Here is a 26,599-nt window from a genome sequence, read left to right on the forward strand (position 1 = left end):
ACTGATGGCATGTTGTAGGATCTTTAAGTAAGAACCTGAGGTTCTTAGTTTGATTCTCACTGATGGCATGTTGTAGGATCTTCAAGTAAGAACCTGAGGTCCTTAGTTTGATTCCCACTGATGGCATGTTGTAGGATCTTTAAGTAAGACCTGAGGTCCTTAGTTTGATTCCCACTGATGGCATGTTGTAGGATCTTTAAGTAAGAACCTGAGGTTCTTAGTTTGATTCCCACTGATGGCATGTTGTAGGATCTTTAAGTAAGAACTTTAGGTCCTTAGTTTAATTACCACTGATGGCATGTTGTAGGATCTTTAAGTAAGAACCTGAGGTTCTTAGTTTGATTCCCACTGATGGCATGTTGTAGGATCTTTAAGTAAAACCTGAGGTCCTTAGTTTGATTCCCACTGATGGCATGTTGTAGGATCTTTAAGTAAGAACCTGAGGTCCTTAGTTTGATTTTCACTGATGGCATGTTGTAGGATCTTTAAGTAAGAACCTGAGGTTCTTATTTTGATTCCCACTGATGGCATATTGTATAATCTTTAAGTAAGAACCTGAGGTTCTTAGTTTGATTCCCACTGATGGCATGTTGTAGGATCTTTAAGTAAGACCTGAGGTCCTTAGTTTGATTCCCACAGATGGCATGTTGTAGGATCTTTAAGTAAGAACCTGAGGTTCTTAGTTTGATTCCCACTGATGGCATGTTGTAGGATCTTTAAGTAAGACCTGAGGTCCTTAGTTTGATTCCCACTGATGGCATGTTGTAGGATCTTTAAGTAAGAACCTGAGGTCCTTAGTTTGATTTTCACTGATGGCATGTTGTAGGATCTTTAAGTAAGAACCTGAGGTTCTTAGTTTGATTCCCACTGATGGCATATTGTAAAATCTTTAAGTAAGAACCTGAGGTTCTTAGTTTGATTCCCACTGATAGTATGTTGTATGATCTTTAAGTAAGACCTGAGGTCCTTAGTTTGATTTTCACTGATGGCATGTTGTATTATCTTTAAGTAAGGACCTGAGGTCCTTAGTTTAATTCCCACTGATGGCTTGTTGTAGCATCTTTAAGTAGAACCTGAGGTCCTTAGTTTAAACCCCACTGATAGCATGTTGTAGCATCTTTAAGTAAGAACCTGAGGTCCTTAGTTTAATTCCCACTGATGGCTTGTTGTAGCATCTTTAAGTAGAACCTGAGGTCCTTAGTTTGAACCCCTCTGATAGCATGTTGTAGTATCTTTAAGTAAGAACCTGAGGTCCTTAGTTTGATTCCCACTGATGGCATGTAATAGTATCCTAAGGTAAAAACGTGAGGTTTTTAGTTTGATTCCCACTGATGGCATGTTGTAGCATCTTTATTATTAGCCTTATAGTGTGCATCATTATGAAAAAAGAACTCATGTTCTGAGTTAACTTTTTAATAACCTTTTACTAAAATCTTGTGCCTTGAAATGCTATTTTAAGAAAATCTCATGCTCTAAATATGTTATATATCTTTCCTAAATGTCAGCTCTACCTAAATTTAAGTAAAAAGTCGTTTTTTTAGTTTTCGTAGAGTATGGGCAGATACTTTTTATATTAATGACGTTAAAAAAGTTGGAAGCACTGGGATTCCACGTTTCTTTCTGTTTATTATTTCCGTGAACGAAATTCTCGATTTTTAATAATTTTTTTGCAAGTTTTTAGAATTTATTCTGAAATAAAGAAATTTGTTAACGTAGCAAAGTAAATAAACACTTTAAACTTAGAGCTCTATAAGGGTCGTCCACCAAGTTTATGAATGCGGAAAGGGCGGAATTTCTATAACCTTACCCTTATCTTTCCTTGTATGTTCCGTCTGTTCCGCATTCATTTTAGTACTAAATAAAAAATCTTGTTAATTGGTGTCTTAAAAATGTTAATGCTCGATATGCGCAGAGAACATGAAGTCCTAGGTTTAATTCCCACTGATCTCATGCTGTAGCGTCCTTGAGTAAGGAGGTATAAACGGTATGAACTTCTGTTGAGCCAGCACTTAATCAGCAGCATAATTACCTGGCAAATATAATCTATAATATCCCAAACTGTCACAGGCAACAGGCAACTCGAGACTGGGTCGCAGTAGCTGATGTTACTCTATGTTTAAGTCGCGCATTCGACCTTACCACATTGAGGATAAAGATATATACAAAAAAATGGGGTCTTGATTGGGTAAAACTTTTAATAAAATTGTATTTTTTTCAGAAAACTCATGTAATGGTGTTCCATAAAGACCCATGTGGTATTTTTTGTGTTATTTTCACGTACTTTTTAGTGATTTATGCTGATTATGTGATCATACAACACATTGTTATGACATCACTATCTGGAAGGTTGGTTTGTATTGCTTATTAATAAATTGGATTTTTTTTAAATATAAATATTATAATTTATGTTTTAATTTTTTTGTCATTTTTCGAATCACGTAAATACTTTTATTGTAAAAGGAAAAAACTAATTTTAAGTACAATGTTCACTACAAGAAGTCCTGGGTTCAATCTCCACTGATCTCATGCTGTAGCGTTCTTAAGTGAGTGCTGTAAACGGTATGAACTCCTGCTGAGCCAGCACTTAATCAGCAGCATAATTATCAGTAAATTATAATCTATAATATCCCAAACTGCCCCAGGCAACTCGATAATGGGTCGGGGTAACTAATGTTACTCTAAGTTTAGGTCGCGTATTTGACCTTCCCACATCGAGGATAAATAAATAAACCAAAAAATGATGTTGTTCAACTTAAATTTCAAAAATAAAGTTTATACAGGTTGTCCCATTCACTGTAACAATAAAAAAACATTAATTTTTTAGTTTATGGGGCCCATTTCATGCTGTAATGTTCAACATGGTTGTTTTAGCATTGTTGTTTGCCCATAGTAGATCTGTGTTTTCTGATCCTGGCATTGTTCCTCTACCAATCAGAGGCCTCGATTTCTCTGATGTCAGAATGAACTCTAAAGATCAGGTTAAATTTTTTCGAATTTAAAATATTCAATAAAATTAACTTCACCGTTAATTATTTTTATATATCTTTATCCTCGATGTGGGAAAGTCGACTTTACAACCAAAACATTAACAACTGTTACTGTGACCCGGTCTCGAGTTGACTTTAGTAGTTTGGGATATTATAGAATATAATTTCTTAATAATTAAGCTGCTGATTAAGTGTTGGCTTATCAGAAGTTCATATGCGTTTTATGTTTTTTTGTAATATTGACGTCACTAAAATAAAGTATTACAAAAGTTTTTTATTATTTGAAAGAAAATTCTGCATTAAAACTGCATTAAATTAATTTATTTTTGTTCATGTTGCCCTTATGGCTAGATTCAGCTCTGCTTATAATTCTTTATTTAAAGTCAATGAAACTAAAGAGGAATTAATATTTTAGTCTAGCAGCAGCCAGGATTGGACTGTGTGCCAGCGGTGCGAAAGTTACCGACCCCCGAGAGCTCACCACTGCAAAATATGTCGCCGTTGTATCAGAAGAATGGACTACCATTGTCCATGGTAAGTTGAGTAACAATTAACTGACATTACGTTAAAAACACCGTTTTGCTTATAATCAAACATTACCCCCCTTTAAAGTTGGGCAGTTTTTGACAAGGGGCAGCATCACAAAACTCGTTAAGTTAACAATCGCGTTATTTAAACGTCATTAGCGAACAAGAACGTCACTTAGCGTCATTACTAAATTTGCGGGTGAAGCATGGTGTAGTAGTAAGAGCACTTGGCATCACTACATGAGGTTCTGTGTTTAATTCCCACTGCTCTTATGCTAGGGTCTTAACAAACATTAATAATATCATATTTTTATGTTTTGTATGTATAATAAATTTTCTTAAAAACCTAAAACTTTTTTCTCAGAGAGTCGGCCTGTACTCCTCTTACCTCAAGTTTGGTGGCCGACATTTTCTCACAGAAAGTTCGAGCTTTTGCGATGAGTTTTTTCAACTTTGGGATTTATTTTGGATATGGTTTGGCATTTGCTGTTGGAAATTATGTGACTGACGCCAACATTCTTGGAATGGTGAAAATATTTTTGACCAGCAGTGCGGTGTAGTAGTCAGAACACTTGGCTTTACTACATGAGGACCTGGGTTCGATTCCCACTTCTCTTATAACGTAGTAGCCTACCCTTTTTTTGAACGATTTATTTTTAGGTTTTTCTATCAAATCAACCCCCCAAAAAAACAAAATTAATTTAAATTTATTTTATTTTTAACTAATCTTTTGTTAATTTTTTCTTAGAGCTGGCGTTGGTGTTACTTTATAGCTGGAGCTCCAGGCATAATTATGGCGATTATTTTATATTTCTCTGTCAAAGAACCAGAACGTAAAATTATAGAACAAGCTGAAGAGAATAACAAATATGAGATAGACTTTGGTATTTAATACTTTTGATAAAATGTTTAATAAATGAACCGGTTTTCTGTAATTCGATCGATCTCATGACCTAAACATAAAATAACATTAGTTACCCTGACCCGGTCTCAAATTGACTTTGGCAGTTTTGGATATTATTTGTCCGATAATTAATTTGCTGATTAAGTGTTGGCTCAGCAGGAGTTCACACCGTTTATAACACCTTACTTAAGGGTGCTACAGCATGAGAGCAGTGGGGATTGAACCCACGACCTTATGTGTGGTGTAGCAAGTGTTCTTACCACTACACCATTCTGCCATTTTCATTATAAGAATTATGTTTTTTAAGTCTGCCGTAAAATTTCTTATTTTTTTGGAGAAATGTTTAAAAGTTATTTGGCCTATTTTGCAAACTATATTTTTAACTAAGCTATTTATAAACCTGGCTATAAATTTTATTATTTAGAAAAGCAGTCGGTGTTGAAATCAATTTTGACAACTTTCAAATTATTTATCAAATCTCCAACTATCTTATTGTTACTGGTTGGGGCTTCATTCAGACATTCTGGTGAGTTTTATATTTATGATTAAAACCTTTAGTCGGTGCTTCAACATGCCGGTACTGGGAATCAAACTTTAAACCTTACCCTACATACTGTAGTGGACAGATCACTTGGCTTTACTACATGAGGTCATGGGTTCGATCCCTTCTGCTCTTAAACTGCCACAGGCAACTCAAGACTGGGTTGGAGTAACTGATGTTACTCTATGTTTAAGTCGTCACTACATGAGGTCATGGGTTCAATCCCTTCTGCTCTCGTGCTGTAGTGCTTTTGAGTAAAGTGCTATAAACTTCTGATGAGCTAGCACTTAATCAGCAGCTTATTTATCGGGCAATTATAATCAGTAAGATTCTAAACTGCCACAGGCAACTCGAGACTGGGTCGGAGTAGCTTGTGTTACTCTATGTTTAAGTCGCGCATTCGACTTTCCCACATCGAGGATAAAGATATATACAAAAAAATAATAATAATATCCCAAACTGCTAAAGTTAACTCGAGACTGGGTCGGGGTAACAAATATTTATCTATGTTCAGGTCATGAAGTCGACCTTCCCACATCGAGAACAAAATCTAAATCAAATTTTAATATTTTCAGCAAGTTTTTGTTGGTCTTACAACAGTCAGTTATATTTTGATCAATATTACCCCGGCACAGAGGTGGGGTTGTGGATGAGTTTAACTTCCATCGTTGGTGGAACGATTGGGATAATCACTGGTGGAATTTTGTCCGATTTACTCGCTTCTAAATACGGTAATCTTTATTTTGATCATATTATTAAAAATCGATTTTACTGAATGGACATTTTTCTAAAATAGTTTTCGAAAATGGCATTATCTGAAAATTTTGACATAAATTGAAGGTTGGCAGCGAGGTGTAGTGGTCAAAACCCTTGTCTTTACTACATAAGTTCTGTTGTTCGATCCCCACTGCTTCCATGCTGTAGAGCCCTTAAGTAAGGCGCTATAAACGATATTAACTTCTGCTGAGCCAGCACTTAATCAGCAGCTTAATTATTGAGCAATTATTATATCCCAAACTGTCAACTTGAGACCGGGTCGGGGTAACTGATGTTACTCTATGTTTAGGTTGTGCATTCGACCTTCCCACGTTAAAGATAAATAAGTACAATAAAACAGTTTTATTTTCAGAGAAGGGATAGGGTATAAGGGGTTTAATATAAATGTCCCATTATGTATAAATTGGCAGTGTTATTAATATAACACAAATTTTGTAGATTTGTATTTAGAAATATTCCATTTTTTAGGTTTTAATTTTAAATCAAATGTTTTTAGGTGTGCGAACAAGATTGTGGGTTTTGGTCGTTAGTCAAGCAATAGCCTGCCCTCTAGCGGCGGGAACTCTTTACTTTTCTCCGCCTTATGCTTTTATTTCGCTCTTTGGAGCTTATTTATTCGGTAAATAGTTTCATATTTTTTAAGAGTAACAACAGTTACCCCGACCCAGTTTCGAGATGACTTTATTGTAATCAAATTTTATTTAAAACACAGCGGAAGTGTGGTTCGGAGTTTTGTTCACTGTTTTGGTTGAGTTCTTTCCTGCCCAGTCACGCGCGACAGCGATCGCTATGTTTATTTTTGTGATCAATAATATTGGAGGGAATGCCCCTCTTATAGTACCACCTATGATCAAAGTTTTAGGTTTCAGGGAAGCACTGTACATCGTTTACCCAGGATTTTACTTGGCTAGTAAGTTTTTTTTTCTTTATAACTGTTTATCCTCGATGTGGGAAGGTCAACTTTACGACTTGACCCCGTTTACCGACTCATTTTATTATGATTATATTTGGTTTGGTATTTTGTTTAAGTTTTTTTTTGTAGACATGGACATGTCAAATGTCGGCTTACAGGCAAGGGAATAGTTGCAGTCAGAAAATCGTAGCCAGTTTGGAAGTCTGGAGGAGTGCGTATGCCCCTTGTTCACCACTTCTGTTTGTATCGTAAATATTCGAGAAGATATGGGAACTGTCGTAATTTGTTGTGCCTGCAATGAGGGTTTATGTTGTTTCGGATTATCTAAAAACAAAGTTGTTGTTACGCTTCCTACAAAATGTAGATTTTGGCGTTTGTTTTATTTTTGTTCGAGGAGATATGGGAACTGTCGTAATTTGTTGTGCCTGCAATGAGGGTTTATGTTGTCTCGGATTATCTAAAAACAAAGTTGTTGTGACGCTTTTTACAGAATGTAGGTTTTGGCGTTTGTTTTATTTTTGTTCGAGGAGATATGGGAACTGTCGTAATTTGTTGTGCCTGCAATGAGGGTTTATGTTGTCTCGGATTATCTAAAAACAAAGTTGTTGTGACGCTTTTTACAGAATGTAGGTTTTGGCGTTTGTTTTATTTTTGCGCTATAAAACGTTTATTTGCTGCGCTTTGTTAAAATGGAATAATAGCTTTAGGCAGTTGTTAGTTATATTTTATTTGTGCGCGCATAGCAAACTAATTATTTAACACTTTTATAAAGGTATCCTATTTTATATCGTAATTCGGAAGGTTAAAAATATCGAAAGATTTGAAGTATCGAAAGGTTTGCGTATTCGAGGTTAATTATAGCACTCCACAACTATATTATTAACCTTTAATCAGGCCGGAAAATCGCCATTTGTAGAGTTACTAGATTTATTGATATAATTATTTTGATTGTTTATTTGGTTTAATTTGACTTGACTCCGTTTACCGACTCTATTTGTTATTATTATCTGGTTTAGTATTTTGTTTAAGTTTTATTTATAAACAACAAGACGTTAACAGTAATACTTTTATTGTAATACGGAAAATCACTTGGTTTGATTAAAATTTACGTTACAAGATCAGCTAGATTGCTAGACTGACGTTACGGTTACAGTACGGTTTGTAGGACCAGTTATTGCGAGATGCAACGGTGACCAACTATCGGTAGATTGGTGAAGAAAGTTTAAGTTGTTCCAGTATTTATAGCAAAACCGGAAGGCAATAAAAGTTCGTTCGTTGTAAAGCCGTTGGCCTTCTACGTACAGGTTACGTGGTTAATTCTCGTTAAAGGCGATTTTAGTGTGCATTGTTTGAAGTTGGGCAAGGGAATAGTTGCAGTCAGAAAATCGTAGCCAGTTTGGAAGTCTGGAGGAGTGCGTATGCCCCTTGTTCACCACTTCTGTTTGTATCGTAAATATTCGAGAAGATATGGGAACTGTCGTAATTTGTTGTGCCTGCAATGAGGGTTTATGTTGTCTCGGATTATCTAAAAACAAAGTTGTTGTAACGCTTCCTACAAAATGTAGATTTTGGCGTTTGTTTTATTTTTGTTCGAGGAGATATGGGAACTGTCGTAATTTGTTGTGCCTGCAATGAGGGTTTATGTTGTCTCGGATTATCTAAAAACAAAGTTGTTGTGACGCTTTTTACAGAATGTAGGTTTTGGCGTTTGTTTTATTTTTGTTCGAGGAGATATGGGAACTGTCGTAATTTGTTGTGCCTGCAATGAGGGTTTATGTTGTCTCGGATTATCTAAAAACAAAGTTGTTGTGACGCTTTTTACAGAATGTAGGTTTTGGCGTTTGTTTTATTTTTGCGCTATAAAACGTTTATTTGCTGCGCTTTGTTAAAATGGATTAATAGCTTTAGGCAGTTGTTAGTTATATTTTATTTGTGCGCGCATAGCAAACTAATTATTTAACACTTTTATAAAGGTATCCTATTTTATATCGTAATTCGGAAGGTTAAAAATATCGAAAGATTTGAAGTATCGAAAGGTTTGCGTATTCGAGGTTAATTATAGCACTCCACAACTATATTATTAACCTTTAATCAGGCCGGAAAATCGCCATTTGTAGAGTTACTAGATTTATTGATATAATTATTTTGATTGTTTATTTGGTTTAATTTGACTTGACTCCGTTTACCGACTCTATTTGTTATTATTATCTGGTTTAGTATTTTGTTTAAGTTTTATTTATAAACAACAAGACGTTAACAGTAATACTTTTATTGTAATACGGAAAATCACTTGGTTTGATTAAAATTTACGTTACAAGATCAGCTAGATTGCTAGACTGACGTTACGGTTACAGTACGGTTTGTAGGACCAGTTATTGCGAGATGCAACGGTGACCAACTATCGGTAGATTGGTGAAGAAAGTTTAAGTTGTTCCAGTATTTATAGCAAAACCGGAAGGCAATAAAAGTTTGTTCGTTGTAAAGCCGTTGGCCTTCTACGTACAGGTTACGTGGTTAATTCTCGTTAAAGGCGATTTTAGTGTGCATTGTTTGAAGTTGGGCAAGGGAATAGTTGCAGTCAGAAAATCGTAGCCAGTTTGGAAGTCTGGAGGAGTGCGTATGCCCCTTGTTCACCACTTCTGTTTGTATCGTAAATATTCGAGAAGATATGGGAACTGTCGTAATTTGTTGTGCCTGCAATGAGAGTTTATGTTGTCTCGGATTATCTAAAAACAAAGTTGTTGTTACGCTTCCTACAAAATGTAGATTTTGGCGTTTGTTTTATTTTTGTTCGAGGAGATATGGGAACTGTCGTAATTTGTTGTGCCTGCAATGAGGGTTTATGTTGTCTCGGATTATCTAAAAACAAAGTTGTTGTGACGCTTTTTACAGAATGTAGGTTTTGGCGTTTGTTTTATTTTTGTTCGAGGAGATATGGGAACTGTCGTAATTTGTTGTGCCTGCAATGAGGGTTTATGTTGTCTCGGATTATCTAAAAACAAAGTTGTTGTGACGCTTTTTACAGAATGTAGGTTTTGGCGTTTGTTTTATTTTTGCGCTATAAAACGTTTATTTGCTGCGCTTTGTTAAAATGGAATAATAGCTTTAGGCAGTTGTTAGTTATATTTTATTTGTGCGCGCATAGCAAACTAATTATTTAACACTTTTATAAAGGTATCCTATTTTATATCGTAATTCGGAAGGTTAAAAATATCGAAAGATTTGAAGTATCGAAAGGTTTGCGTATTCGAGGTTAATTATAGCACTCCACAACTATATTATTAACCTTTAATCAGGCCGGAAAATCGCCATTTGTAGAGTTACTAGATTTATTGATATAATTATTTTGATTGTTTATTTGGTTTAATTTGACTTGACTCCGTTTACCGACTCTATTTGTTATTATTATCTGGTTTAGTATTTTGTTTAAGTTTTATTTATAAACAACAAGACGTTAACAGTAATACTTTTATTGTAATACGGCAAATCACTTGGTTTGATTAAAATTTACGTTACAAGATCAGCTAGATTGCTAGACTGACGTTACGGTTACAGTACGGTTTGTAGGACCAGTTATTGCGAGATGCAACGGTGACCAACTTTCGGTAGATTGGTGAAGAAAGTTTAAATTGTTCCAGTATTTATAGCAAAACCGGAAGGCAATAAAAGTTCGTTCGTTGTAAAGCCGTTGGCCTTCAACGTACAGGTTACGTGGCTAATTCTCATTAAGGGCGATTTTAGTGTGCATTGTTTGAAGTTGACGCCCGTTGTAACAAGAATAATTGTTGTACATGCCCGGTCAATGACATTTAAGTAGCGTTAAAGTAAACGAGCCATCTGTAGGCTTTGTAGACATGGACATGTCAAATGTCGGCTTACAGACAAGGGAATAGTTGCAGTCTGAAAATCGTAGCCCGTTTGGTAGTCTGGAGGAGTGCGTATGCCCCTCGTTCACCACTTCTGTTTGTATCGTAAATGTTCGAGAAGATATGGGAACTGTCGTAATTTGTTGTGCCTGGAATGTGGGTTTATGTTGTCTCGGATTATCTAAAAACAAAGTTGTTACGCTTTCTACAGAATGTAGGTTTTGGCTTTTGTTTTATTTTTGTTCGAGGAGATATGGGAACTGTCGTAATTTGTTGTGCCTGTAATGAGGGTTTATGTTGTCTCGGATTATCTAAAAACAAAGTTGTTACGCTTCCTACAGAATGTAGGTTTTGGCGTTTGTTTTATTATTGCACTATAAAACGTTTATTTGCTGCGCTTTGTTAAAATGGCATAATAGCCTTAGGCAGTTGTTAGTTATATTTTATTTGTGCGCGCATAGTAAACTAATTATTTAACACTTTTATAAAGGTATCTTATTTTATATCGTAATTCGGAAGTTTAAAAATATCGAAAGATTTGAAGTATCGGAAGGTTTGAAGTATCGAAAAGTTTGCGTATTCGAGGTTAATTATAGCACTCTACAACTATTTTATTAACCTTTAATCAGGCCGAAAAATCGCCATTTGTAGAGTTACTAGATTTGTTGTTATAATTATTTTGATTGTTTATTTGGTTTAATTTGACTCCGTTTACCGACTCTATTTGTTATTATTATCTGGTTTAATATTTTGTTTAAGTTTTATTTATAAACGACAAGACGGTAACAGCAATCATTTTATTGTAATACGGCGAATCACTTGGATTGATTAAAAGTTACGTTACAAGATCAGCTAGATCGCTAGACTGGCGTTAAAGTTACAGTACGGTTTGTAGGTCCAGTTATTGCGAGATGCGACGGTGACCAACTATCCGTAGATCGGCCCGACGATGTTACGATGACCAACTATAGGTAGATTGGTGAAGAATGTGTTACAAAAACGTTCAAGGTTCGCTTTCTGCTAGATTTAAACAGGCGTTCTTTTTTTTTTGTATATATCTTTATCCTTTTTTTTATTCTTTATCCTCGATGTGGGAAAGTCGAATGCGCGACTTAAACAAAGAGTAACATCAGTTACTCCGACCCCGTCTCGAGTTGCCTGTGGCAGTTTGGGATATTATATATTATAATTGCCCGGTAATTATGCTGCTGATTAAGTGTTGGCTCAGCAGGTGTTCATACTGTTTATAGCGCCTTACTCAAGTGCGCTACAGCATGAGATCAGTGGGGATTGAACCCACGACCCCATGTGTGGTGTAGCAAGTGTTCTTACCACTACACCACGCTGCCGGTCTTACCACTACATCACGCTGCCGGTTCTTATTGGCTTACTCTTTATTAAAAACAGGTTACTTGCGATAAAATAAAAGCAGTAAACAGTTGAAACATTCAGAAGTAGAATGATCACCATAAAGCTACCACGCTTTATCATATAGAAATACTTGCGCGCCGTTAATTAGTGCGTAAGCACAATTAAGTCAACCAACGCCCCGCGTCACAAATTATTCAGATGCGCTACAAGCACGCTGGCACCAAACACTACATTAGGTTCTACTACTATATGACAATTGTAACAATACGACAAAATTCTACTACTATACGACAAATGCAAATGTTTAAATTGCTCTAGTATTTATAGCAAAACCGAGAGACAATAAAAGTTTGTTCGTTGTAAAGCCGTTGGCCTTCTACGTCCAGGTTACGTGGCTAATTCTCGTTAAGGGCGATTTTAGTGTGCATTGTTTGAAGTTGACGGGCGTTATAACAAGAATAATTGTTGTACGTGTCCGGTCAATGACATTGAACTAGCTTGAACTTAGAATTGATTGTAATAGGCTTATTACAATTGATTCAACAGAGTCCTTTCTTTGAGTTCTCATTAACGAACCACGTCGCCAATCGTGAAATTCCTCATCGACTGAAGCCATTTTTGTCGCAATTGTAACAAAGTCAAATACTCCTTTGTCAATCGCTCCCAAAATTGATCAGCAATAAGTAGAACCTCCAAGATCGTCTGTAACTGTCTTCATTGACAAACGTGTCTGGAGGCAGGTCGTTGTCCATTGTTCAGCAACATACTTGGCGTCAAAGCCAATTCATCCTTGCAGTCGTCGCAGAGTGGCACCAGAGGTCTGCTGTTTAAAATTCGTTCCACCTCAGCCATCAATGGCGGACAAGACATGGATTGTTCCCGAATGTCCATGCCATGATACTTACAATGAGCTCGGTTACAACCTGGTTAGATGGAAGAATCATCTGATGTTTGTTGATTAGAGGGACGGTTGAATTATGTAGCCTGCCACTAACGTACATATTGCCTTTGACTAAAACCGGGCTTCAGTCCTTTCAGCGATAAAACTAAATACAACCATAATCAATATTAAGGTTTAAAACATCTGGGGATACTAATGTTATCTCAATCAACAAGAGTGCTTAGCCAATTATTCTAAGTGTTAATATGTAGTTCTGGAACCAGATCGTAAAAGCACTTCCACGAGGCTGCTAGTAAAGTCCCTGTAATAAAACGTCATTTAAAGAAACAACGCAGTGTTTTGCAACACAATCAAACACTATAATGAACTTAGGGCCCGTACAGTGGTGTGGTATATACCACGTTATATCGTTTACACAATTCCTATTAGCCAATACAGTCCCATGTCCTTATTTTACATATTCATCGATTTATTCCCGATATTGCCTAAAAGTTTCAGGGTTAACAATAAACTTCTTTTTCAAAGATTGCAGCCTTTGAAGTGTCATTTTTCTATTCTTTAAGAGTTATATATATTTCTTTTTCCAGAGTAATCCAATTTCATAGTGTCAGCCATTTCGTGAAACTGTTTTGTTCATAATTTTCAACGTCCTTTTGTCCTTTATTGACATTTCGCTCTTTAGCGCACAATCAAGGTCGTGAAAATTGCTCGACAAAAACATCTGAAATTTTGTTGCATGATGTCGATACTTGTTCAGGCTCATGCATAAAATTAACATTAGTTTGTTGGAGAGGATTTCCTTGAGCTAAGGTCTGAGCCAAACAACGTCCAACCCAACACCGTATGCAGGCCGAAAAGCTGGCACTTTTTGCCGTAACGCCATTCAGAAACCCTGAATGCATCGTGAACATTGTTTCCCAGAAGTAGCTCCACTGATTTTGTTTTAAGTTCAGGAAACTTCAGGTCATGCAGATGCGGATATATGTTTACCACTTTCTTGGTTGTAATGCTGTCACCTATATTGACAATATGATCAAGTACCAAAAGCTTGTCGACAATAAACGATTCGGTTTGACCTCCTATACATAAAGTGAGTCAACTCGGCTCCCATGACTAGTTACTTAATTTGCTGTATAAAGTTCGGTGTGTTCTTTTGTCTCCTTCTAATTTCTTTGCAAGGCTTGCAGTACAAATACTTGTATTTGAACCGTCATCCAGAAAAGCGTTCACAAAATTACTTTGATTGTTGCCCCACACTTTAACTGGCACAATCTTTAAACGTTTCACATTTTTAACGCTGTTATGGGAAACCTCGTTGCATGTCACAATAGCTGACTCGCTTTGCGGCTCCGATAGCGGGCTTTAACGTCACTTTAGTAGATTATGACATCGCAATTTAACTATAGCGGGCTATGTTGTTACTTTGGTAGATTATGACATCACAATTAAACTATAGCGGGCTTTGTCGTTACTTTAGTAGATTATGACATCACAATTAAACTATAGCGTCAAATCTTGTTAGACAACAATTCGAATAATTATTTTAATGCAGCGTTGCTATTATTGTTACGTCATAGTGTCGTCACATCTCGTTTAAAAAGTTTTTAATTAATTTTAAATTACAGTCGATTTGAAAATTAATCAAGATATAATTTTTAGTGCGTTTGGTACCTGCGTGTTTTGATACAAAAATGTCGGAACAGACGGAAAGTTATTTTCAATTATTTGTGATAAATATTAATAAAATAAATATAACTAGCTTGTTAAATGAGTTTAGATTAAAACAATTGTAACTTAAATCTTGCCGAAATGAGTTTGAAAATATTTATGTTTTTGTGCTTCTGGTTATGCTTAGCTGCATCCAGAAAAAACAAAGTTTGTTTTAATGCAAGCCCCGATAGTCCCGCTTTCAGGGAGCTAAGATCAACCCAAGGGAGACCAGGCAAGCTTGGCCCAGCTGGGGAGAAAGGTGAAAAAGGTTCAAGGGGTGAAATTGGGGCTACTGGAGAGTGTTCGTGTCATGATAAAATTGTTGCAGTAATAAAACGAGTTTTTCCTGATAAAGCAGGTATTTTGGTTACTTTATATTTGTTAAATAATATCATCTTACTGGTAGAACCTCAAAACTTAAATAAAAACAATTTTAAGACAATTAATTAACTTTTGAAATCTTGCAAGTATATTTTGTATGGTTTATTAACATTGTTCCTTATATAAACAAGTATACTTAATACAGTGGCATTTTTAAAGTGCTAAAACTGATCTGTAAAATTAATTTTATCATAGATATTTAGTTATTATTTTAACGAACGATGTTAAGTTATTATGTCAGTTTTATTTAAATAAATTTTTAATTTAAATAACTTTAAATGTTTTATGGAATCTGTGTCCAAAAAAATACAGCTTTTAAAATTTGTAAATTTATATTTGTTGTCAAATTTTGAGTTACGAGGTTCTAACAGTAAGCAGACAATATAACAATTTATAAACATTTTATAATATTTAATTTTACAATTTAAATATTTAAGAGTTAAGCTAAATCATGCCAACTTATAAGATTGATTCTTAATAAACCTAAATATTTATAGTTAGTGTATGTGGACTTGGGTTAAAAGATGGAAGAATACCGGATAGTGACATCACAGCTAGTTCTTATTATAGCAGCATCACATTACCACATACAGCAAGGTTGGATGCTCATACCTATGGTTGGATGTCTAAACAATGCGAGTTATTGGAATTATTTTCTATCTTATAATAAAGTTTCACAACTTTTGTAATTAGTGGAAAATAAACATTAACATTGTTTTAATTAATAGGGAGGGTTGGGGAATGGATCCAAATTGACCTCAAGACATCAACTCGAGTGACAGGAGTTGTGACACAAGGAAATTACGATGGTAATGGTTGGGTTACCAGCTTTAAGATATCTTTTGGGTCCAGTACATCAGATATGCAGTTCATCCAAGATAATGGAAATGATCTGGTAAGCTTAAATTTAAAACGAAAATTTATTTTGTTTAACTTATTAAAGTTTAGAAACAGTTTTTAATTAATTGGTGTTCATTAATTTAAAAAGTTTATTTTATTAAAAATGTTTCAATTAAAATCAACAAAACTTGTTTTTAAAAGTTATGTGTTGTTTACAAGCTAGATGATAATAACCAAGCAAACCATTGTTTAAACAATCCCTATTCTAATTGTTTTGTGATGTCATAGCTTGTTACAAAACTTAATTATGCGTCGTTTGTAACAATAAAGGGTCTGCGACAGTTTTTGAATTTTTTATTAATCTAAAAGTAAAAGTTTTGTAATTTTTAAAAATTAACATTGTAAAAATCCCGCGAACCGCTGTGAAAATAATTATGTGGGCTTTTCTTATGTTTGTACTCGGTCTTCAGTCGTTGTTTGACTGGAAAAACGTTTTTTTATTGAAACATGTCCAATATAGCAATATTGATGTTTTTTTAAATTCTACAGATTCTAAGACTAAACTGGATTACAATTTTTTACCGATTTTGTATTTCAGTTTTATTATTTTCCAGTGCTGACTTTCACTTACACTTTTAGCCACAAATGGGGTTTACTACTTGTTGAAAGACGTTTTTATGTTTTTTCCAAGTAGTAAATAAGTTGTGAGTTTATAATTTAACGCAAGTTATAATCTACTGTTTTCTTAAGGCCGAACGTAGCTACTTTGGTCCCAGCGTTCGAAGTAGCTTGGAAAGTAGTTTTTAGTACCTAACTTACTTAAAACAGCATTCTTTTTGGCCTTAGTGTTAATTAAAAACAGTTTTTTTAAGTGCATGCTACATTTGATTTTGTGGTTGTGATTTTTGTCCATAAAACTGTTTTTGCAAGACATGGAACGTATTTATATCACGTTGCTATGGACGCTGTTCTAGCTCCCTAAAAATCAGTGTCAACACGAATGCTTAAGCTTAAATTATGCACAACTTAAATATAAAGTCGATAACTTAAATTTAAGCATCGTCGTAACATTTTTTTATTTAAAATAGCAAAAATCTGTAACTTTTGGGCAGGAAATAAGCCATTTAGATTGTAATCAGGGGCTGGCAAACACGTCACAATGCCCTTTATAGACATTTTAATTTTGCATGTTGCAGTCCCTTTAAGTTAAATGTGAAGCGATGAACAACGCGCGATTATTAAAGTTATAAAATTTAAATAATTAATATCTTAAACCTGAATATTATTACGTTAAATATTATATTAAATCTTTTTAAAGGTCTTTGTTAGTAATGAAGATAGAAGAAGTTACAAGTTGAACAACTTTCCTCAACCTATAAGTGCTCGCTATGTTCGATTGTATCCATAAACATGGGATAGTTATCCCATTCTTCGCATGGAGCTTTTATCTTGCTAGTAATCATATATTTCTTTTGGTTAATTATTTTAATTCCTAGTTGTTAATTAAAATTCTTTAGTTATGTAATATATTAAAACTTGTAAACTAATTTATTTTATAATTTTAAACAATTAATCCGTGTTATACTAATTAAATCTTACAAACAATAAAATTCTGTAAATTTACTAAAATGTTAAGGCTGTAATAGTTGCGTTTATTAAATGTGTGAATAAACATAATGTAACAAAGTCTATAGTAGTAATATTTAAATTTCCTATTTTCAAGTGAACAGTTACTGCAATGTCAAATCGTAGGTCTAATATTTGGTAAAGACTGTAATCAAAGATAGTTAAAGTAAAACAATGTGTAATAAATGCAAATTAGTTATTTCAAGTGGCTGTCCAGGCAACAAAACAAGTTATAATACTAAAAATTTGCAGCCATTTTCATTGACGAAAGGTTTTAAATGACGAAGGTTTTGGAGACCTTATGAAAGTTTTAGAGCCCAGGTTTAAAATACCATCCCGCACAATACTACCTGCTCTTAAAACAGAGGTGTGGAAAGGACTAGAAAACGAGATTAAACAAAAAGTAAGTGCTGTTACAATTACTACTGATTTGCGGACCAGCAAGCAAACAATTAGCTACATCGGTGTAACTGGGTCAAACAAAAAAGGTATTGGCCCTATTAATGTCACAATTGTAACTTATTTTGGATAAATCCGCATAAGCTAAGTTTAAATTTAATAAACAAACAGTTTTTGATGTTGATTTGAAATGGAATTGTTATTTATTTGCTAACAAGCTTTGATGTATTTTTCCTCCCTATTTAAATAATAAGTTTCAATGCTTTTAACTATAACTCGTTTATCGAATTTGCGGGTTATTTAACAACTCTTTTTACATGGGAACTCTAACCTCGTTTTTCTGGTATTGAATCATTTTTCCAACGATTCATTTCTGCTTTTTATTAAATGCAAATGTTCGTTTCTAAAAGCAGTTACTGAAATTCTGAGTTTATTTTTGTAAGAATTAGCCAGAATTTTATATTCTTGTGAACAACCAACAACTAAAAACCGTTCGTAATTAATAAAATTTGCTTCATATTCTTGCATGATTCCCACTGCTGGCATGTTATAGCTTCTTTAAGTAGGATCTGAGGTCCTTGGTTTCCATTCCCACTGCTGGCATGTTGTAGGATCTTTAAGTAAGAACCTGAGGTCCTTAGTTTGATTCTCACTGATGGCATGTTGTAGGATCTTCAAGTAAGAACCTAAGGTCCTTGGTTTGATTCCCACTGATGCCATGTTTGTAGGATCTTTAAGTAAGAACCTGAGGTCCTTAGTTTAATTTCCACTGATGGCATGTTGTAGCATCTTTAAGAAAGAACCTGAGGTCCTTAGTTTAAATCCCACTGATGGCATGTTGTAGGATCTTCAAGTAAGAACCTGAGGTTCTTTGTTTAATTCCCACTGATGCCATGTTTGTAGGATCTTTAAATAAGAACCTGAGGTTCTTTGTTTGATTCCCACTGATGGCATGTTGTAGTATCTTTAAGAAAGAACCTGAGGTCCTTAGTTTAATTCCCACTGATGGCATGTTGTAGGATCTTCAAGTAAGAACCTGAGGTCCTTGGTTTGATTCCCACTGATGCCATGTTTGAAGGATCTTTTAGTAAGAACCTGAGGTCCTTGGTTTGATTCTCACTGATGGCATGTTGTAGCATCTTTAAGTAAGAACCTGAGGTCCTTAGTTTGATTTCCACTGCTGGCATGTTGTAGCATTTTTAAGTAAGAACTTAAGGTTTTTAGTTTGATTCCCACTGATGCCATGTTTGTAGGATCTTCAAAAAAGAACCTAAGGTCCTTGGTTTGATTCCCACTGATGCCATGTTTGTAGGATCTTTAAGTAAGAACCTGAGGTCCTTGGTTTGATTTTCACTGATGGCATGTTTGTAGGATCTTTAAGTAAGAACCTGAGGTCCTTGGTTTGATTTTCACTGATGGCATGTTGTAGTATCTTTAAGTAAAAACCTGAGGTCCTTAGTTTAATTCCCACTGATGGCATGTTGTAGCATCTTTAAGTAGAACCTGAGGTCCTTAGTTTCAACCCCACTGATAGCATGTTGTAGTATCTTTAAGTAAGAACCTGAGGTCCTTAGTTTGATTTCCACTGCTGGCATGTTGTAGCATCTTTAAGTAGAACCTGAGGTCCTTAGTTTGATTCTCACTGATGGCATGTTGTAGGATCTTTAAGTAAGAACCTGAGGTCCTTAGTTTAATTCCCACTAATGGCATGTTGTAGTATCTTTAAGTAAGAACCTGAGGTCCTTAGTTTGATTCCCACTGATGGCATGTAATAGTATCCTAAGGTAAAAACGTGGGGTCCTTAGTTTGATTCCCACTGATGGCATGTTTTAGCATCTTTATTATTAGCCTTATAGTGTGCATCATTATGAAAAAAGAACTCAGGTCCTGAGTTAACTTTTTAATAACCTTTTACTAAAATCTTGTGCCTTGAAATGCTATTTTAAGAAAATCTCATACTCTAAATATGTTAAATATCTTTCCTATATTTAGGTAAAAAGTCATTTTTTTTCATTTTCAAAGAATATGGGAAGATACTTTTCAAGGGAAGATTAGGGTAAGGTTTAAAAATTCCGCTTTTCCGCATTTTGTAAACCGGACGAACGACGCAAGCTTTCAATTTTCAACATGTCACAATTTTCACCCAAAACATTTTTTATTTACAAAAATCAAAAAAATTGTCGTTTAAAATAAATTTTTGCTTATGCTAAGCCAACACATATACAAAGCGTAAACTTGGACTTTTACAAAAGACCACAAATAGCTTCATTTTAGGCTTAACCTAGGCTCAAGATTTCGATGTTCAACTAACAGTTAGGGAAGTGTAAATGGGAGGCCTCCCAGCGACAATGGGAGGCCAACCACTTCTCCGTACGTGGATATTCGTTGGTTTTATAAGCGCGTCTGATTAGCTTGTAGTGCCTTTAGGCCGATGGCTTTGATCGACTGTTCGCTTTTTTGAATATCGGATCACCTACGTTATGGCAGGAACTGTTTTCCCCTGAGTTGGCATAGTTTTAAAGCTTTGGTCCGTTTAGGTAGTTAGGTCGCTTGCTGGGTTTTTTGGTAGATGTCTTGCGCTTCAGTCTTAGTAGTTAGGTCGCTTGCTGGGTTTTTTGGTAGATGTCTTGCGCTTTAGTCTTATTAGTTAGGTTGCTTGCGAGATTTTTTGGTAGATGTGTTGCGCTTTAGTCTAAGTAGTTAGTTCACTTGTTAGGATTTTTGGTAGATGTCTTGCACTACAGTCTTAGTAGTTGGTTCGCTTGCTAGGTTTTTAGGTAGATGTCTTGCGTTTTAGTCTTAGTAGTTAGGTCGCTTGGTAGTTTTTGAGGTGAATATCTTGGGCTTGTTTGTTTGTGATAAAAATGGTAAAACATCGTTTTTTGTACAGTTTCTAATTCATGTTTATTTGGTAAAATGTTTTTAGTTAAATTGTGTTAAGGCAGCCTGGTTTAGTAGTCAAAACACTTGGCTTTTCTATACGAGGTCCTAGACTTAATTCCCACTGCTCTTATGCAGTAGCGTCCTTGAGTAAGGTGCTATAAACGATATAAACTCTTGCTAAGTCATTATTTATAAAGCAGTTTAATTATTGTGCAATTATAATCAATAATACTCTAACATGCTATAGGCAACTTAGGACTGGGTCAAGGTAACAGTTGTTACTCTATATTTAGGTCTTGAAGGCGACTTTCTTGCAATGAGTATTTAAAAAGTGGTGACATTTTTCGTACGCCGCATATGAGTAACTACTTCAACTTTTTGTTGACATCGCGTTGAGGAAATGTGATTTTGTAAACAGACCAAAATCAGATGTTTTTAGATTAATTGAGCAAATTATAAAATAAAAACAAAGAAATGTTAAGATATATTTAAGTTATAAAAATCAGAAAAGTTATGGTCTGGCAATATTTGCCAAAATTGTTTGCGTTAGCTGATATATTCTGGATAAAATTTTAAGTTAATTTTAGGCATAAATTAAATCTTTTTTGCTGAATAACGTTTTTATTATTTTATTAATATTTAAACGAATAACGAACATTTTTTATGTATTAAGTTTTAAAATTATATATACTTTAATAATGGCAGCATGGTGTAGTGGTCAGAACACTTGGCTTCACTACATGAGGTCCTGGGTTCGATCCTCATTGCTTCCATGCTGTAGCGCTCTTAAGTAAGGCGCTATAAACCGTATGAACTTGAACCAGCACTTAATCAGCAGCTTTTTTTAAGTTGTCAAGTCGACCTTTCTACATCGCTAATTAATAACAGAATTTAAATTCAGTTTACTTTAACATTAGGAAAACAATTTCAAAATGGTTAAAACATTTAAAGGGGAGCCCATGTATCATTGGTATTGTATAACAATCCTAATGTTGTGTTATGGGTTTGGGGAGTTGGGTCATTTTATGATCGGTGTCACCTCAAAGGAAATGGCACAGGCTGTTCATTTTGGAGACATGGCTTGTTTGACCTTGGACATAAATGTTGAAAAACTGTCAAACACAAAATGCAGAGATGTGAAGAATTCAACACAGTGAGTAGTTGTTAATTTTGCATGCTAATATTATTTTATTGGGAATCAAATCAAGAATCTCAGGTCTTACTCAAAGATGTTACAACATGACAGCAGTGGGAATCAAATCCAGCATCTCAGATCTTACTTAAGGATGCTACAACATGCCAGCAGTGGAAATCAAACCCAGGATCTTAGTCTTACTTAAGGATGCTACAACATGCCAGCAGTGGGAATCAAACCCAGGATTGCAGGTCAGTGGGAATCAAACCAAGAACCCCAGGTCTTACTCAAAAATGTTACAACATGACAGCAGTGGGAATCAAATCCAGCATCTCAGATCTTACTTAAGGATGCTACAACATGCCAGCAGTGAGAATTAAACCAAGAACCTCAGGTATTACCTAACGATGCTATAACATGTCAGCAGTGAGAATCAAACCCAACATCCCAGGTCTTACTCAAGAATGCTACAACATGCCAGTAGTGGGAATTAAACCCAGGATCCCACGTCGTACTTAATGATGCTACAACATGCTAACTAACAAAGTAAATTATTAATAATCTTAATTTTTAGATGTAATCTCATGGGATGGAATGGAACGATATATTGTGAATGGAATTACTCAGGCCAGGGAATAGAATACCAAGTTCTTGTTGGTCCAATATTTATTGCCATTTTTACTGTTATGGGAGTTGTAATGGGAATTGTTGGCGATAAATATAACAGGTTGATTACCGACTATTTTTTATATTAATTTATCCTCAATGTGGGAAAGTCAACTTTACGACCTAAAAATAGAGTAACATCATTTACTCTGACCCAGTCTCAAGTTGCCTTCAACAGTTTGGGATATTATAGAGTGAGGATAAATATTATAGAGTGAGGATAAATCTGTGAGGATAAATTTTTTTTATAATTTTTTTTTTGAGTAAAAAAAAGTTAATAGAAAATGTGCTATTGTTAGTAAAATGGTGGTTTTGGCATATCGTTTTTGCTAAAATGTCAGTAACTCCATTTTCTGCAAACCAAAAATTTAAAAAAATTTTTTTTTATTTATTTTGCTTTTCAATATTAAAATTTTTAATTAACTTTTAAAAAACTCTTTTTATTTTATGGTTTAGAATCCAGATATTATCTGCAAGTGTTTTCTTTTACTCGGTAATGACTTTTACCACCGGATTTGCCGACACTTATTGGTTGTTAGCTTTGCTGAGAGTTGGCTTCGGGGCAGGGTGAGTTTAAAGTTTGTTTCAGTAAAAAAATATTTAAAAAAAAAAAGTTTTTTGTACCAGTTATTATTTTTAACTAAATTTGTAGGTGAAGCATGGTGTAGTGGTAAGAGCACTTGGCATCACTACATAAGGTCCTGTGTTCAATTCCCACTGCTCTTATGCTATAGGGTCTTAACAAACCTTAATAATATCATATTTTTTTGTTTTGTATGTATAATAAATTCTCTTAAAAACCTAAAACTTTTTTTCTCAGAGAGTCGGCCTGTACTCCTCTTACCTCAAGTTTGGTGGCCTACATTTTCTCACAGAAAGTTTGAGCTTTTGCGATGAGTTTTTTCAACTTTGGAATTTATTTTGGATATGGTTTGGCATTTGCTGTTGGAAATTATGTGACTGACGCCAACATTCTTGGAATGGTGAAAATATTTTTGACCGGCAGTGCGGTGTAGTAGTCAGAACACTTGGCTTTACTACATGAGGACCTGGGTTCGATTCCCACTTCTCTTATAACGTAGTAGCCTACCCTTTTTTTGAACGATTTATTTTTAGGTTTTTCTATCAAATCAACCTCTAAAAAAACAAAATTAATTTAAATTAATTTTTAACCAATCTTTTGTTATATTTTTCTTAGAGCTGGCGTTGGTGTTACTTTATAGCTGGAGCTCCAGGCATAATTATGGCGATTATTTTATATTTCTCTGTCAAAGAACCAGAACGTAAAATTATAGAACAAGCTGAAGAGAATAACAAATATAAGATAGACTTTGGTATTTAATACTTTTGATAAAATGTTTAATAAATAAACCCGTTTTCTGTAATTCGATCGATCTCACGACCTAAACATAGAGTTGACTTTGGCAGTTTGGGATATTATTCAATATATTTGTCCGATAATTAATCTGCTGATTAAGTGTTGGCTCAGCAGGTGTTCACACCGTTTATAACACCTTACTTAAGGGTGCTACAGCATAAGAGCAGTGGGGATTGAACTCACGACCTTATGTGTGGTGTAGCAACTGTTCTTACCACTACACCATGCTGCCGTTTTCATTATAAAAATTGTATTTTTTAAGTCTGTCGTAAAATTTCATATTTTTTTGGAGAAATGTTTAAAAGTTATTTGGCCTATTTTGCAAACTATATTTTTAACTAAGCTATTTATAAACCTGGCTATAAATTTTATTATTTAGAAAAGCAGTCGGTGTTGAAATCAATTTTGACAACTTTCAAATTATTTATCAAATCTCCAACTATCTTATTGTTACTGGTTGGGGCTTCATTCAGACATTCTGGTGAGTTTTTATATTTATGAATAAAATCCTTAGTCGGTGCTTCAACATGCCGGTACTGGGAATCAAGCTTTAAACCTCACCCTGCATACTGTAGTGGTCAGATCACTTGGCTTTACTACATGACGTCTTTGGTTCGATCCCTTCTGCTCTTAAACTGCCACAGGCAACTCGAGACTGGGTCGGGGTAACAAATATTCATCTATGTTCAGGTCATGAAGTTAACCTTCCCACATCAAGGATAACAAAATCTAAATCAAATTTTAATTTTTTCAACAAGTTTTTGTTGGTCTTACAACAGTCAGTTATATTTTGATCAATATTACCCCGGCACAGAGGTGGGGTTGTGGATGAGTTTAACTTCCATCGTTGGTGGAACGATTGGGATAATCACTGGTGGAATTTTGTCCGATTTACTCGCTTCTAAATACGGTAATCTTTATTTTGATTCTATTATTAAAAATCCAATTTACTGAATGGACAATTTTCTAAAATAGTTTTCGAAAACGGCATTATCTGAAAATTTTGACATAAATTAAAGGTTGGCAGCATGGTGTAGTGGTCAAAACCCTTGTCTTTACTACATAAGTTCTGTTGTTCGATCTCCACTGCTTCCATGCTGTAAAGCCCTTAAGTAAGGCGCTATAAACGGTATTAACTTCTGCTGAGCCAGCACTTAATCAGCAGCTTAATTATTGAGCAATTATAATATCCCAAACTGTCAACTTGAGACCGGGTCGGGGTAACTGATGTTACTCTATGTTTAGGTTGTGCATTCGACCTTCCCACGTTAAAGATAAACAAGTACAATAAAACAGTTTTATTTTCAGAGAAGGGATAGGGTATAAGGGGGTTAATATAAATGTCCCATTATGTGTAAATTGACAGTATTATTAATATAACACAAATTTTGTAGATTTGTATTTAGAAATATTTTATTTTTTTGGGGGTTTTAATTTTAAATCAAATTTTTTTAGGTGTACGAACAAGATTGTGGGTTTTGGTCGTTAGTCAAGCAATAGCCTGCCCTCTAGCGGCGGGAACGCTTTACTTTTCTCCGCCTTATGCTTTTATTTCGCTCTTTGGAGCTTATTTATTCGGTAAATAGTTTTATATTTTTTTAAGAGTAACAACAGTTACCCCGACCCAGTTTCGATGACTTTATTGTAATCAAATTTTATTTAAAACACAGCGGAAATGTGGTTCGGAGTTTTGTTCACTGTTTTGGTTGAGTTCTTTCCTGCCCAGTCACGCGCGACAGCGATCGCTATGTTTATTTTTGTGATCAATAATATCGGAGGGAATGCCCCTCTTATAGTACCACCTATGATCAAAGTTTTAGGTTTCAGGGAAGCACTGTACATCGTTTACCCAGGATTTTACTTGGCTAGTAAGTTTTTTTTTCTGATAATTGTTTATCCTCGATGTGGGAAGGTCAACTTTACGACCTAAACATGGAGGTATATTTGTTACCCCGACCCAGTCTCAAGTTGCCTGTGGCAGTTTGGGATATTATAGATTATAATGCCTGATAATTATGCTGCTGATTGAGTGCTGGCTTAGTAGGAGTTTATAGCACCTTACTCAATAAAGTTACAGCTTGAGAGCAGTAGGAATCGAACCCAGGACCTTATGCAGCAAACCCAAGTTTTTATTAGTTTGATTTTTAAACTCTTTTTTTAGTTAGTTTTTACGAAAACCCTTTTTCTAATTTTAGGTTCTTTTTTCTTTTTGTTGACTCAAATTTCTCTTCTGCGTGGTTCACCGCACATGAGCATTGAAGCGAATAATTGTGAAGAAAGTGAAGCGATAGTTAATAAAACGAAACTTTAAATTAAAAAAAAAAGTTTTTAAATTATTTTAAACATTTAAAAATTTAAATTTTATCATGACAATATTTTAATTTTATTAAATATTTATTAGTGAAATTTTTTTTATAATTTTTTTGCCAAAATTTTTTTAAAGTTATTTTTAATATTATACTAGTGAGTTATTTTAGTTCCTAAATTATTTGTTGCCATTCTTGCTGTTTTTATTTTCTAATTTATATCAACTAAACACAAATTTAAATAATGTTAATTTTACAGTTTTTATTACTTTTAAGATTTTGTATTCCTTTACTTTATAATTACTCCATATTTTATGAGAAATTATTATTGTTTTATATTTCTGAAATATATTTTGTTTTTGTTACTTTTTTTAAAATTTTAGAAAACTATAAAATTGATATCATCTATTTTTTAAGATTATTTTTCGAAAATGCAAATTATTAATAGTGATGTGCCGATCAAAATGGTGATCGTAAATCGTCGATTT

General features: G+C 34.5%; 2 protein-coding genes and 1 pseudogene across 2 annotated transcripts in view; all 3 read left to right on the forward strand.

The window, feature by feature from the left end:
- Positions 1 to 6,819, forward strand: part of LOC145755935 (MFS-type efflux pump MSMEG_3705-like) — a 43,059-nt gene extending 36,240 nt beyond the window's left edge. Inside the window, exons 4-9 of the mRNA XM_082572163.1 lie at positions 3,879 to 4,041; positions 4,263 to 4,352; positions 4,887 to 4,944; positions 5,535 to 5,690; positions 6,233 to 6,355; positions 6,449 to 6,819. Coding sequence (XP_082428289.1) covers positions 3,879 to 4,041; positions 4,263 to 4,352; positions 4,887 to 4,944; positions 5,535 to 5,690; positions 6,233 to 6,355; positions 6,449 to 6,819 — 961 coding nt within the window. The remainder of the gene's footprint in view (positions 1 to 3,878; positions 4,042 to 4,262; positions 4,353 to 4,886; positions 4,945 to 5,534; positions 5,691 to 6,232; positions 6,356 to 6,448) is intronic.
- Positions 6,817 to 17,386, forward strand: LOC145755350 (lactadherin-like). The gene is made up of 4 exons (XM_082571574.1): positions 6,817 to 14,855; positions 15,376 to 15,517; positions 15,611 to 15,773; positions 17,037 to 17,386. Exons 1-4 carry the CDS (start codon positions 14,597 to 14,599, stop codon positions 17,124 to 17,126), a joined length of 654 nt encoding a protein of 217 aa, XP_082427700.1. The 5' UTR covers positions 6,817 to 14,596; the 3' UTR covers positions 17,127 to 17,386.
- Positions 17,387 to 21,558: 4,172 nt separating this feature from the next.
- LOC145755936 (MFS-type efflux pump MSMEG_3705-like) lies at positions 21,559 to 26,116 on the forward strand (annotated as a pseudogene).
- The last annotated feature ends 483 nt before the right edge of the window (positions 26,117 to 26,599 follow it).

The sequence above is a fragment of the Corella eumyota genome, chromosome 6, assembly GCF_963082875.1.
Source record: "Corella eumyota chromosome 6, kaCorEumy4.1, whole genome shotgun sequence".
In the NCBI taxonomy this organism is placed as follows: Eukaryota; Metazoa; Chordata; class Ascidiacea; order Phlebobranchia; family Corellidae; genus Corella; species Corella eumyota.